Source organism: Fukomys damarensis, unplaced genomic scaffold, assembly GCF_012274545.1.
Source record: "Fukomys damarensis isolate Sample0158 unplaced genomic scaffold, DMR_v1.0_HiC HiC_scaffold_13, whole genome shotgun sequence".
Lineage (NCBI taxonomy): Eukaryota > Metazoa > Chordata > Mammalia > Rodentia > Bathyergidae > Fukomys > Fukomys damarensis.
Window position 1 is genome coordinate 1,371,499 of NW_022900925.1, and position 14,009 is coordinate 1,385,507.

A 14,009-nucleotide genomic window follows, 5' to 3' on the forward strand; every position below is an offset into this window, starting at 1 on the left:
AGTTATACAAAATACAGTATCACTAATGCAGTGGGGAGGGCTCATCATGGAAGTCTAAGTTTGTGAAAGCCTGCACGACAGTCATCCAGAATTTTCAATCCTGGGAAAGGACAAGGGGAAAAGGCTATAAATAATCAAGTCTCCAGGCTCAGTAAAGAAGTATCTGGCTTGACAAGCCATGTGATATGAACCCAACTATAACCTAGAAACACTGTCAGTTTTATTTTACCTTAATATACATTTATACAGGCAATAATAAAAAGGCTAACAATAATTCAGTGAGTTTTACCTAGTTTCAAGAATAGTGCATGCAGTTACAAATTGAGAGGTAGAAACACTGTATTAAAGACCTAAAAAATACAAACATTATATAAACAAATGTTCAAATTAACTACAGAAATTTCATACAGATAAATAAGGTTAAAATTACATCATTTTGTCAAAATAAAAGAAAATCATGTTTGTCGGTTTCTATCGGTACACTTATGCCAAGAGTAATGCCAAAGAGCTTCTCTGTGCAACTGTCAGAGTTCAGATTATTTTAGGTAAAAGGACTAAACTAAAAGGATTAAAATTGGTAAAATGGTTTATTCAAGTATTCAAGCAGGTAAGTAAAAGAAACCAAATAATATACAATGTAGGAACTGTTCCCAGTGGGGTAAGTTAACTGCCTGCATTCTCTATGTCTAGCTATTTGGTGAACTGTCAGGATTAATATTAAAAAATATACATTAGGCCGGGTGTGGTGGCGCATGCCTGTAAGCCCAGCACTCGGGAGGCTGAGGCAGGAGGATCGCTCTGAGTTCAAGACCAGCCTGGGCTACATAGTGAATTCCAGGTCAGTCTCAACTATACAGTGAGAACCTGTCTCAAAAAAACAAAACAAAACACATTAGGCTGGAGACAGCTGCCCATTGTCCTAAGAGAAAACACACTTCCTTTTCAGTAACTTCATGTAGAAACTCCACATCACTAACAAGTCTTTAATAACCACTTTGTTTTGACCCTATGGATATTCTCAAGAGCATCTTTGCATTCATGATAGTTTTTCTAATACTGACCAAATAAACCTAAGGTCACAGGCATCAATGCACATTCTGCATGCACAATAAAAATGCAAATGAAAGCAAACAATCAGCAACTCAAAGTATTATTGAGATCCATTGGTGTCAGTAAACAGGTAAAAACAATGCAAAGGTTCACATGAACACAAGTTTTGACCACTGAAAGTTCAAGAGAGACTATACATGAATTCTGGAAAGGGTGTATGTATATAATCAAGTAAAATATTTTAAACAAGTCCATTGTGCCTCCATTAGTTTTAAACTACAAATCCAATACAGAGTTGTTCTAATAAATTAGTGCAATATGAAAGATTTTGGAAGATTAGTATGTGTCCATATTAGGTCAAATGGAAGATTTCAAAATTTCCTCCAATAGCCATCTTTATCTTCTTCTTAAACTATTTCTTCCTGAGCTGTTTGAAGATATGTGCTCAGATTGAGACAAACTCACGCCAAATATCAAACTGCCTGGTGAGGTGTAGATTCCTTGCTTGTATACACCTCAGCAAATTAAGAAATTTTACACAATGCTCTGTGAACTGGGCAGAACACCACTCTCTTTCATGTTTAATTATCTGTTAAGAATAACTGTAGTCATAAATCCAGTTGAGAGTACATTTATTGTACAGGTTCAAACTGGGAGCCAAGTGGAATACTTTTACTTCTGCTTCTACAAAGTAAAAAGGGAAAGGGGAGTGACTTCTCCAGTAAGGCAGATTTTTTATAATGTAGTTTTTGGACTGTTTTCCTTCTTGAAACTGCTTATTCTTTGGTAGTCACAAGTTAAGAAGCCACAGTTTTCTGGGGATGGGTGACAGGACTGAGCAGTAATCCCATACGTATCACCTCATGCTCCCCATACTGGTCACAGGCGAGCTGGCTGCTCATATAGTCCCAGTGCTGCAGCAGAGTGCGGACAATCTTCTTTCAATACTGGATTTATCTAGAAATAAAGTAATAAAAAATTAAATTAATAATAAAAGCCAAGGAAAGAAGAACTACGGAGAAAAACAAATCACAAACTCTGCTGACATCATCTCAATACTACCTTTGCCCCAAACTAACAGAAAGTGAATACTTTTTCCTCTTTCTGGCTGGTTACAGATTACGTATGATTTCTAGTAAGTGCTAAATAGATAATCATGCCACATCGAGAACATTTAGATTTTGACATTTAGCTTGCTTACAAAAGTGCACATAATTTTAGTATTGTCTACACTGAATACAGTATAGGTTATACTGAATGTAATATAGGCTACACTGAATGTGGCAAGACCAGGTATACCTTAAGACACCCACCACTCCCTCCCTCCTCAAAAACAAGATTACTGTGCTTGTATTTGATAAGTAGTAATACCATCCTGGTATGCTCTCAGTCTCCAACTGCTCTCTACACCAAATCTGTAGAACATAAGATCTTTATAGAAGTTTTTAAGTCACTAAGCCCAGCAGGCTTTAAATAGTTGTATTTAATAATAAAAACAATGTTCTCTTATATATACCAGCACATATTTGCCAACAAAATAATATTTAGGAATCTTAAGACTAATGACAAAAGAAATTCTTGTTTGATATTCATTTCTAATCCTCACAACTCTGCAAAATAGGCACCATTATCCCCTTTCTTAGAGAAGAAACTAAGACCACATAAAGATTAAGTAGTTTGCTCACGTATGGAAAGCCAAGATTCAACACAGGCTATATGATTCTAAACACTATAAACTTTTTACTACACTGACAGGAAACAATTAAATTGGAATCAATAAACACCACTTATCCTCAAAGGATATGTCCCTAGATGTCCAGTGGATGCCTGAAACCATGGATTGTAGCGAACTCTATCTGTAAGTACTGCAACACCAAGACAGTAGCAAATCTGGTAACTGAGATGGCTGCTAAATTGGCAGGTGATATATACAGCATGTACACTGGAGACAACGGCATGAATCCCAGATGGGGCATAACAGGACAGCTCAACATTTCATCATGCCCCTAGTCAGAACACAACAAAATTTCTAACTTATGGATTGCTTCTGGAAATTTTCATTTAATATTTTTAGACACTGGCTGATATTGGGTAATGGAAAACTGCAGAAAATAAACACAGATAAGGAGAAATTATTGTATACATCAGCTTACATTTATGTACATTTTCAATATCTGCAGGGTCCTGTAGAATCTTAGTAAGGCCTTCCAAAAGAAGGGCTGCCTTATGGTAACGATAAACAATATCTTCTGTCTGTTGAAACATCTCATCCAGGGCAGCAGACTGAACCTGGAACCAGTCAATACAAATAAGATTCTCAACTTTTCCAAGAAAAGAGTAGTTTATTGGGCCAATACAGCCTTAAACGGCTTTAAAATTAACACATTTTAATGAAATTATATACTGTGTTAAACTGTGTGAAACTTGAAAGATTCTTCACAATGAGCCATTATAAAGAAGCAGCTTTTTAACAAAAGATCTACATTTCAACACAGGCTTCTGGTATGCAGGATTATGGTTTAAATTTTACATCACAACCCTTCTAAACTGACTCTTCTATGACTTCATCAAAGAGTTTATTTTAAACATATGCTTTCACACTGGGGTATCCTAGCATTTCATTAAAATACACTTTGTTACAATATTATGGTTAAATTATGGTGAAAAATCATGTTCACTTATTTTTCTAGTCAAAGAATTTTCAGGTGTCATCTTCATTTATTTGTTCATTCAGAGATACTTACTGAGTACCGAACCTACTAATGTGAGGCACTGAACATACCCTGAGACAGTGCTCACAATCTAAAGGGAATCTAAAGGGAAAAACATTCAATTCTAAATATAAGGGGAACATGTTACATGGGAGAAAGCATGGATAGTATGGATTATGCATCCATCTAACCCTAACTATGGAAAGAAGAGATTATAGGAAAGACTCTAGGAGCTGATGTTTAGCCTGAACATTACCAAGGGAGCAAGAGCCAAGTGATGGAAAAGGTAAAGACAAGCTTTCCAGAAAGAGAGGACAATTAAAGTATTCACAGCTTTTCCCAACAGAATTTTGATTTTCTCTTTAATCATTAAATGCCAGAACTCTCAAGAATTCAGCATCTTAATTTACTTGTTAGCATGTGTTCTATTTCCTTTAAAAAAAAAATAAAATCACTTAAGATAAAGTTAATACATACAGAAAATTAGAGCCATGAAACAAAAAAAGGGAAAGAATAAATGTAATTACTGATATCTCTAAGCTTGCTAAATAGACACAGCATAAAGAAGAACCTACTGAAATCACAAGGCTACTGCTATCAGAAAGGAAAGAAGAGATATTTTTGATTAGAAGACATTTTTCCTGGCACAATTTTGTTTTGTGTTCCATTGTGTTGTTCTATGACAGGGTCTTGCTATTAGTCCAGACTGGTCTTAAACTCACTATATAGAAAAGACTAGACAAACTTGTAGCAAATCTCCTGCCTTGGCCTCCAGAGTACTGGTTTTACAGGCTTGTGCCACCATGCCTGGGCTGGCAAAATATTCTTATGCAGTTTTAAATCAGAACACTACAATGCACATTATTCCTTTCAATGGTTTAGAATCATGTAATGTATCTTGTTCTGGTCAGTTTATATTACAAAGTTATTTTCATGTGACTATTTTAATGACTTTCAAAATAAGGACAAGAGTTCTATTCCATTTTAGAAATCTGAAATATGTAATCTGAAATCCTTAAATAAAATTTGGGCTTAATTTTATTAAAAAAAAATTAAGGGCAAGAGTGAAATATCAGTCAGTATAACTCAAAGTAAATCAATGGAGATGTATTATGTTAATGTGGTAAAAATGACATCTCAATAAAATTTTCCCTACTTAATAGCTATTATTTTTACCTATAATTTAGAACACAATTTCCCGCCAGTAGAGAGAGAAAAATAAAGTATTTCCAATGTTACAACCAGGCAATTAGAAGAGCAGATTCTCCTTGGTGTCCAGACTGCAACAGTAAGTGGAGCCTTGGAGAACTTAAAAATCGGTTAAAAAAACAGTATTTTTTCTTTTATTGAGCAAAAATTAGTTAATTGGTTGATTAACTGATTCATGTATGCATACAATGCTACAGATCAAACTCAGGCCTCACACAGGCTAGGCAAGTGCTCCACTATTGAGTTATACCTGCAGCCCCCAAATTTCTTAAAACAGCAGAAAACATATAACAAAGCCAGCCAATACTTTTAAATACAAACTATAAAAAGATGAGCTAACACCAAATGTTGCAGGGAAGCTGTAAGTTTAACAAGGATATAATAAAAATTTTTATTAAGCCAGGTGTGGTGGTGCACGCCTATAATCTCAGCACTCGGGAAGCTGAGGCAGGAGGATCGCTATGAGTTTGAGACCAGCCTGGGCTACATAGTGAGTTCCAGGTCAGTCACAATTACATAATGACACTGTGTCTCAAAAAAAAAAAAAAAAAAAAAAATGTGGTACCAGATTTCTAAATTATAGAGTACAATAAACTACAATGTGTATTACTTACATATTGGTAGATCCAATCACACCTTTAGGAGGTAATCAAAATACTTGGGACTTAAGGGGAGTTTTAGGCCATACTGTACACTCTTTTAAAAGGATAATGTCAAGCAGGTGTTCAAAAAACACTCTTAGAGGTAAGTATTTTAGTGCTACAAGATATTAAACTTTAAAAATAGTTAAGATCTCAAGGCCGGGGATTTAGCTCAGTGGCACCACACCTGCCTTGCAAGCACAAGGTCCTGAGTTTGATCCCCAGTTACCAGGGGATAAAAATAAATAAAATAGTTACCATTTCCACTGCACAATTATAGATGAGTTTCTCTGCAGTTACACTGTTGATTTCATCAATAAATCTCTGTTTGTCAGAGAAGAAGCGATTCAGCTTTTCTGTAAGTTTCTTGCACATGGTGATGCAGAATTTATATCGCTCATTCAGATTTTTCACAACTGGAAAAAAGTTGAGATGGGAATCAATTTTCCCCAAACTAACAACACAATGACACAAATCTTTCCTGCTGACATAAGTGACACCACATGACCACTGAAGGAAAAGTACTGGAAATCAGGTTCTACGATCTCTTTCCCAGTGTGAAGAGACAGCCCTTCTGATTTCTTTCTGCATCTGTAAATGGTGAAAAACCAACAGGCACATTTCCCCCTGTACAGAACAATGAGTAACAGTTATTCCTCCTCAAAAATTTTCTCCCTTGGGATGAGAAGGGGTGACTCCAGGGCCAAGAAGCCTCCCGCTGCCATCTGCTTCCATACCTTGTTTCACAGCTGTCGACGGGCTCAGCTTCCCAGACTTGATCTGGGCTTTGGCGAGATGCAGGGAAGCTGCAAGCAGCTGTGCTGCCTTCATGTATAACACCAGCTGCTCCACCCTCCTGCACCCAGAAGACAGGAGCAGAGTGTTATCTTTTGAACCAACCTGCCAGACTGTGCATACCACAGATCAGCCCACCATTCATACTGCCTTTCTGAAAGAATCGCCTCCTAGGTTTTGTTTAATGCACAGATAACTAATAAAAGGGAGAACATAAGGCTTAGGGAAAGATGTGTGAACTCTGACTACAACAGAAACACCAAGATAAAAATCCACATAATCTCCTCCTCATCAAATATCTTCAACGGTATAATTTACAGGAAAAACACAATGCTAGCGCTGCACAATAAACTCTCAGCTCATACATACAGTGACATCTTATATCATGAAATGACTTCTAAGAGATTCCACTGAAGCTTCTAATGATGAGATGTGATCTTTAGTAGATAACAATGCCTATGTCTGAGGCGCAAGTTTACAGAAAACAAGAATCTACAAATACACTACAAAGGGGCACATACCCCCAGTCTTTGCTCAGCTGGCTGATCTGGTCCACAACCACACTCTCCTGAATCTGGTACAAGGACACAGCAGATGTGCACAACTCAGGATTTCCTCCCTGCATGGCTGTCAGGTCCAGCACACACTCGGTGAACATCAGCATCATGTTCAGGTGGCGTAAAGTGTCTGTGTGTTCTCTCTACAGCAAAGACAACATGCCTTATAACATATGACATTAAGAATTTCTGGGGCCGGGGATAGCTCAGTGGTTCTGCCGCCTGCCTCACAAACGCAAGGACCCAAGTTTGATCCCTGGTATCAAAAAAAAAAAAAAAAAAAAAAAAAAAAATTTCTGTATATACTTTGTACGTAATGTTTTTCCATACTGAAGAATGTGAGAATGATCAAACGAGACTGACATTTTTAAATTACAGAAAGCGGGTAAGAAAAAAACACAAATGAACCAATGTGGTTGTGTGCATGTATTCATTTGTATGTATCACAGAATCTACATAAGCAAGCTCCAAAGAGAGGAGATCACTGTGCTTTCACCAGAGAGAAAAAAGAATATGAACAATTAAATCAATATATGTAAGTCAAAGATCTGCCAGAACAGATACCAAGATTGCAAAGATACTCTTCCCACCAAATCACATTTTTCTTGTGTGTGAGTAAGATCTAGCTACCAGGCTGGCCCTGAATTCTTTGGGTCAAGTGATCCTCCTGCTTCAGTCTTCAGTAGCCAGGACTACGGGTGTGTACCACCATGCCCAGCTCTTAAATCACATTTCATAGTCAAGAGGAGTCTACTGACTTCTTATCATTTCAAAAATGCTTTTAGTTTCTGGTACTTTTTCACTTAACAGTGAACCAAAACTCTTAATTTTCTATAACCTTCCTTTATTGAAAAGAGAAGAGGACAGGAAGGCATAACAGCATTTTGAAGGACTGTCACTTAAAAATGGGTATTTTAAAATTAGTTTTGACATTTTCCTTTAGTTATAAGTGTATTCTAAAATCTTAAATAAGACTAAAAACTTCTCACAGTCCTTTTGCGGTTAAAAGATCAGACATGGTACCACATGCTTATAATCCCAACACTTAACAGGCCAAGGTAGCAAGGATCCTGACTGAGTTCAAGGCCAGGCTGAGCAATGTAGCAAGACCCTGTCTCAAAACAGAAAAGAAAGAAAAAAGAATAATTTTGCTAGAAAGAGACTAAATCACTCAGTTTTAGAGTCTCTCTGCTCAATGACACACATTGTCTCTATGCTCCAATACACTGAACACATGCTGGAATGGAATATACGTCTCATTTGATGGAGACTGAAAAAACTCAAGAACGAGATTTTAGATTGGATTAGAAGTTATTTTTGGAATTAATATTAAATTACCATAAATTAATATAAAATTACTACAAAATGACTACCTAAATTTTGCATGCAATATTTTAAACTTATATGAAATGTTGAAAACTTCTTCACATAAAGTAGAAATGCTAGGTGTGTCATGGAGAATTTGTTCTTCTTTTGGCCTAGAGAGTTCATCGTTTTAATTTAAATGTCAGCTAAGTTTAACATTCAAGCATCAGGGACTCAGAATGTTTTATTCCACTGAGTGTTGTCCTTGAGTCAAGAGTGAGGAGCTGAACAGGCACAGCTCTGAAGCCATAATAAAATTAACTTATCTGGTCTAGATTTGTGTTCAGCATGCTTCAGGTTATGTGCAATGTGTTTTTTCCTGGATCCAATGAGGAGAAAGACCTGATACACAAACATAAGTACACAGTCTTTTCAGCAGGTATATTTGTTAATGACTAACCTGGTATTATGGTGTATTACTTTTAAACTCATACGTAAGTGCATTATTTTTTACTTTGTGAAGAAAACTTTGAAAATAAAAAGCCAATTTTAAGGTAAAGACTATGCTTTTAAAATTAAAAAAAAACCCTACAAATAGTAAAACTGAATAAAAAAATTTAACATATATGTCACTTTCTATGAACCAAACATTTCTATGAATGTCACCAACAATGTGAAAAAATAAAGCAGTAATACTGTTTTAAATAGACAAGAACCTAAGTTCAGAACTATTTAAATATACTTAGCACTTATATCATCACTAAAATTTCATGTTATATCAATATTACATTAATATTCTACTAGTCTCCTCTACCTCCATCAGTGTCTCCTCCGGCAGTTCAGGGGCTTCGAAGGTGATGAGCCCCTCTAGGCTGGGGGGTGAAGCACCATAAGGCATGTATCTCAGGCTGGGAGCTGCCTCTGCTCCCGGTGGGGAAGAGCCCAAGCCCAGCCCAGGGGGTGAGCCCACACACACACGGCCAGTGGCAGAGCACAGGGAGCCTCCAGAGCTGCTGGACCCCACTGTAAGGAAACACAGGACACAGCACAGAGTCCAAGTTAGATTAAAAAGGAGTTTCATACCTACTCCTTTTTTCTTGGTTGTTCCATGGGGTTTATAATTATAAAACTCAATAAATGTATAGTATTTCAGGGGTCATTTATACTATTTCTGATTTTTTTCATATTACAAATATCACAAACAAAATGAATAAAGTTTTTTCCTTTTGAATACTTTCTATGTGATAAGTACTCCAACATGGTATTACATAAACAGAATGGAACCACACATCAAATATTGTAAACATTTGTACACCTCTTCCTAACAAGTACCACATTACTTCCAAAGCAGCTCTAAGCACATAGGTCTCACAAAATTTCAACAGTGGGCCTTATACTTGTACAACTGTTGGTGCATGCAGGCGTGGCACTGTGTGCTTACAATTCATTGAGGTAAGCGGATCACAAGTTTGAGGCCACCTTACCTCAAAATAATATCAGGGTTCAAAATAAAAAAGGCTCAGGATATAGTTTAGGGTAAGAGCATCCCTGGGTTCAATCTGTAATATCACACCCACAAAAAAAAACTGGCACAGTTAACTGATACAGAATCTTTCTTAAAATGGTATTTTATTTAAGAGTCTTAATATCAATTATTGTGTATCTTTTGTTTACTACTGTGATATCTTGATTAGCAACCTATGTAGAAAAAGAGAAGTTAAGACACAAGGTACAACATATATGATGACAATACAGTGATTTCAAGTCCTATGCCAATACTTTCTTAATGGACAACAAAAATATGTATTAATCTGCTAAATATTTATATGATTAAGTACAAACATGGGGATCTAAAATGTAATACAAAAAAACAAAACTTGGGTTTCTAAAAAACAAAAAAATACAAACATTGCTTTTAAATAATTTGTTGAACCCGTATACTTCTTATAACCTTTTGAGAAAAGAATCATTCCCACTTCACTGGTAAAGAAACTGAAGTCAGAGAAGTTAAATAATTTGTCTAAGTTACAATAACATCCAAAATACTAGGCATGGATTGTACTAAGATAAACAGTCCTCACCTGAGGTGGTTCTTGTTCGAAGGACCATATGAGTACAAGCAGGGGCTGTGGCACTGTGCGGAGGAGACCCCACAGTGAAGAGGACAGCCTTGGAACTTGCTACTGTTCCTGCTGGTGGTGCTACTACAACACCACAGGCTCCTGCAGGAGCTACAATAAAGAGTTTATAAAATGTCACAGTACCTACAGTGTTTCTATTACAGAGAAACTTTGATTTTTATGAGTTTTTTTTAACAAAATGCATTTATTTAAAATCAGAAAATCATATACATTCCATTAAAAATATCTTAGTGTAATCTCACATCTGTGGATCTTCTTCATACCCAAATCTATTATTCAGAGTTACTTTTGAATATTTTAAAGTGTGAATCTCAAATCACATTTCTTAAGGATAATTTGAAAAAGGAGAAACCAAGAACTGAGAATAAAATATATGATTAAGATGAACAGACAGCCGGGTGTGGTGGTGCACTCCTATTTAATCCCAGCACTCGGGATGCTGAGGCAGGAGGATCGCTGTGAGTTCAAGACCAGCCTGGGCTACATAATCTCAAAACAACAACCAAAGAGTACAGATAACTACTATATATTATTTATATATATATTTATTTATAAAACATAATAATTGCATCCTCATTCTACTTTCTTCTCTTGAATTATTTAAAAAGCTATTATACAGTATGTATATAATTGCATTATTGGGCCTCTAACATAGAAATGCAGTATATTTGGCAATAGCATAAAGAAGGCATGTGGGAACAAGTTGTACTAGAGGAAAAAGGTAACATTAGATAGGAATTTTGAATCCATAAAAGCAAATGCAGACAACCAGAAATGATAAATTAGGTAATACAACAAACTATAAATGCGAAGTTATACTCTTTTCTTGCTTCAGCTTCCTTACAGGACATAAAATTATATAAAGTAATATAACAAGATATCACTGAGTTTCTAATACATATATAATATGTATAACAATAATAACACTAATAAAAGTGGGAATATAGTACCCAAAGGGAAAAAGGAAGAACAATGCAGAAGTAATGTTTCTGTTAGCGGAATCAGGTTAGTGTAAGTCTGAAGTTGATTGTGATAACTTTATGTGGCCCGAAGGCAAATACTAAGAAAAAAACTTAAAAAGTGAAAACCTTCACTCAAGGGATCAAAATGTGACACTACAAAATACTCATTTAATACAAAAGAAAGCAGTAAAAGATCCCTGGTACCAAACAAGCAAAGCAACAAACAAAAAAACAAAAGAAAGCATTAAAAAAGGAGCTAGCAAGACAGGGCTGGGGATTTAGCTCAGTGGTTCCGCCATAAGCCTCACAAGCACAAGGACCCGAGTTCGATTCCCAGCACCAAAAAAAAAAAAAAAAAAAAAAAAAAAAAAAAAAAAAAAGAATAGCAAGACATATACAGAGAACAAAAAATAAAATGCATAGGTAAACCCAACAAAGACAAGAATGTTAAATGTGAAGAGACTGAGTAATCTAATCAAAAGGATGAGACTGTTAAATAAAATAAACTATATACATCTACATAGAACATATTTTAGTGTCAAAGATACAGCTAGACCAAAGGAAAAAGGATGGGAAATGACACATAAACAAACCATCCTAAGAATTACATTAGACTTAGAAACATGCGTGTAAGAAGAGTTCAGTAAAATATTAACTACTACAGTATTCTCCTTGGATTAAAAAGCCATATTTAACCAGTTATGTTGTTGGCCCAGATGTTCAGAAAAAGAATCAATTTTTAAAATTAAAGAAGAACTAGGCATGGCGTACAAGTACACCTGTACTCCCAGCTACTCTCAGGCAGCAGACTATGGCTTCAAGGCCAGCCTGGGAAGCTTAGTGAGAACCTGTCTCAAAATTTTAACTAAGGGTTGGGGATGTAGTTTAGCACTTCCTAAATTCTACCCTTAGTAAGAGGAAAAAAGAAAAGAGAGGTTAAAATAGATCTCCAAATTTGAGTATACATAATAATCACTTGAGGATTATAGGAATTCAACCCCCCAAACTTCAATTAAACAAGTCTGGTTTAGGTTTGGAATCTCCATTTTGTTTTTGTTTCTTTCAATAAACAATTTAAATAATCAAAATGGTTTGTGAACATAATGGTCTCCTGAATCCATGAAAGGTTCAGGAATCTCAAGAACAATGGGTCATTATAGGCTCCATTATAGGTGCCATTGCTAATCTGTACACATATGCTTAGGCTAACTTTGTCCCACAAGATTCTACTCATAAAAAATAATTTAGGTCAGAATTCCTTCCAACTCATAGGCTGCTGATCATCAAGACATTAAACAGCCTGTCTTATCCAGCCTTGAGACAGAAGAAGAGATGACAGGGATGACCTCAAGAAATGTGAGATAACATACTTCTCTTATTTTAAGCACCAATCTTGTAGTAATAAGAAACTAAGATATATGCTAATAAATTATTTGCCTAAATAGAAAACAGATTTTTCTTACCTATATCCATTGGTCGTTCTGTATTTAAACTATCTGAGCTGCCTTGGTGTCCACCTAAAGGTGCTTTTATTTGTTGATCTGATAATTTTCCAGTACTGACAGACCTAAAAAGAACAGTGAAATTAATAATGGACATGTAGTGCAGATAGATGAGTTAATTAGATATCTTGTAGGCAGTTAGACAGGGTCCCCTCAAGGACCAACATGGAGGACAGTCAAGACACTTTCAAGAAGGCCAGAAATGCAAAAAGAGAGAAACTACTACACACTTGTGCTTCTCCTGGGAATAAATAGCAGTGACTGATATTCTAAATAGGTATAAGTCACCTGGGGGTAGGGGGGCAAAGTCTTATCACAGGAAATATTCCTGATCCTCACCCTTACTGAAAATCCTTGTATGCCTGCTACATGACTTGAACCACTGACCCCCCCATTTGATCGATAATATTGGGTGACTGTACTTGTAATCTTATCACTTGGTTGTGGTTTTGTCCCACCTCATAAATTTCTATTAAATTTTATACTTTTGTCCCACTTTGTATCCGCCTCACCACATGGCTTTGCTGTATAAAACATCTTTGAAAAGAGGTGTGAGTGGGCAACCCACTTTCCGGTCCACCTTCTGTCTCTCTTATTATTCTTTCAATACATTTTTCCTACTCTTAACCTCTGTTGTTCCTAGAATTCATTCTTCGATTTTAGAGAACATGAACTCGCGTTTCGGTTATCTAGTAGGTTTGGGAGTTACATCTCTTCCACCTAGATCACAAGTACACTTTTTAAGACTAGAAGAGTTAACAGGAAGTCAGAGAACAAGTAAACAAAAAATAGATGTCAAACAATTCGGAATATAGACAAACTTCCATAACCAAAATAAAAGAGAAATAGAATATTCAAGTTCAGGAAGAATTCTGTATTTACACATTCATAGAATGTATTTATAGTTTTCAGACATTCTAAATGTATACAGTATATATTAATAATCACATGGCATTGGGCCAGGGATGTAGCTCAGTAGTGCAGGAGCATGCTTCACAAGTGCAAGTTCCTGAGTTAGATCCCCAATAACAAAAAAAAAAAGAAAAGAAAAGAATCACATGGCATAAACGAGATACTGAATAATAAGGTCTGTTGCTTTTATAACAGAAATACATTTATTCTGCTATTACAGCTTT

At 35.9% G+C, this 14,009-nt stretch overlaps 1 protein-coding gene across 1 annotated transcript in view; it reads right to left on the bottom strand.

The window, feature by feature from the left end:
- Positions 1–818: 818 nt before the first annotated feature.
- The window catches only part of Ulk2 (unc-51 like autophagy activating kinase 2), an 80,460-nt gene continuing 67,269 nt past the window's right edge, over positions 819–14,009 (bottom strand). Inside the window, exons 20-27 of the mRNA XM_010635155.2 lie at positions 12,835–12,938; positions 10,350–10,499; positions 9,083–9,291; positions 6,928–7,106; positions 6,349–6,467; positions 5,870–6,027; positions 3,204–3,339; positions 819–2,007 (exon numbers count right to left, since the gene is read on the bottom strand). Coding sequence (XP_010633457.1) covers positions 1,949–2,007; positions 3,204–3,339; positions 5,870–6,027; positions 6,349–6,467; positions 6,928–7,106; positions 9,083–9,291; positions 10,350–10,499; positions 12,835–12,938 — 1,114 coding nt within the window. The 3' untranslated portion in view covers positions 819–1,948. The remainder of the gene's footprint in view (positions 2,008–3,203; positions 3,340–5,869; positions 6,028–6,348; positions 6,468–6,927; positions 7,107–9,082; positions 9,292–10,349; positions 10,500–12,834; positions 12,939–14,009) is intronic.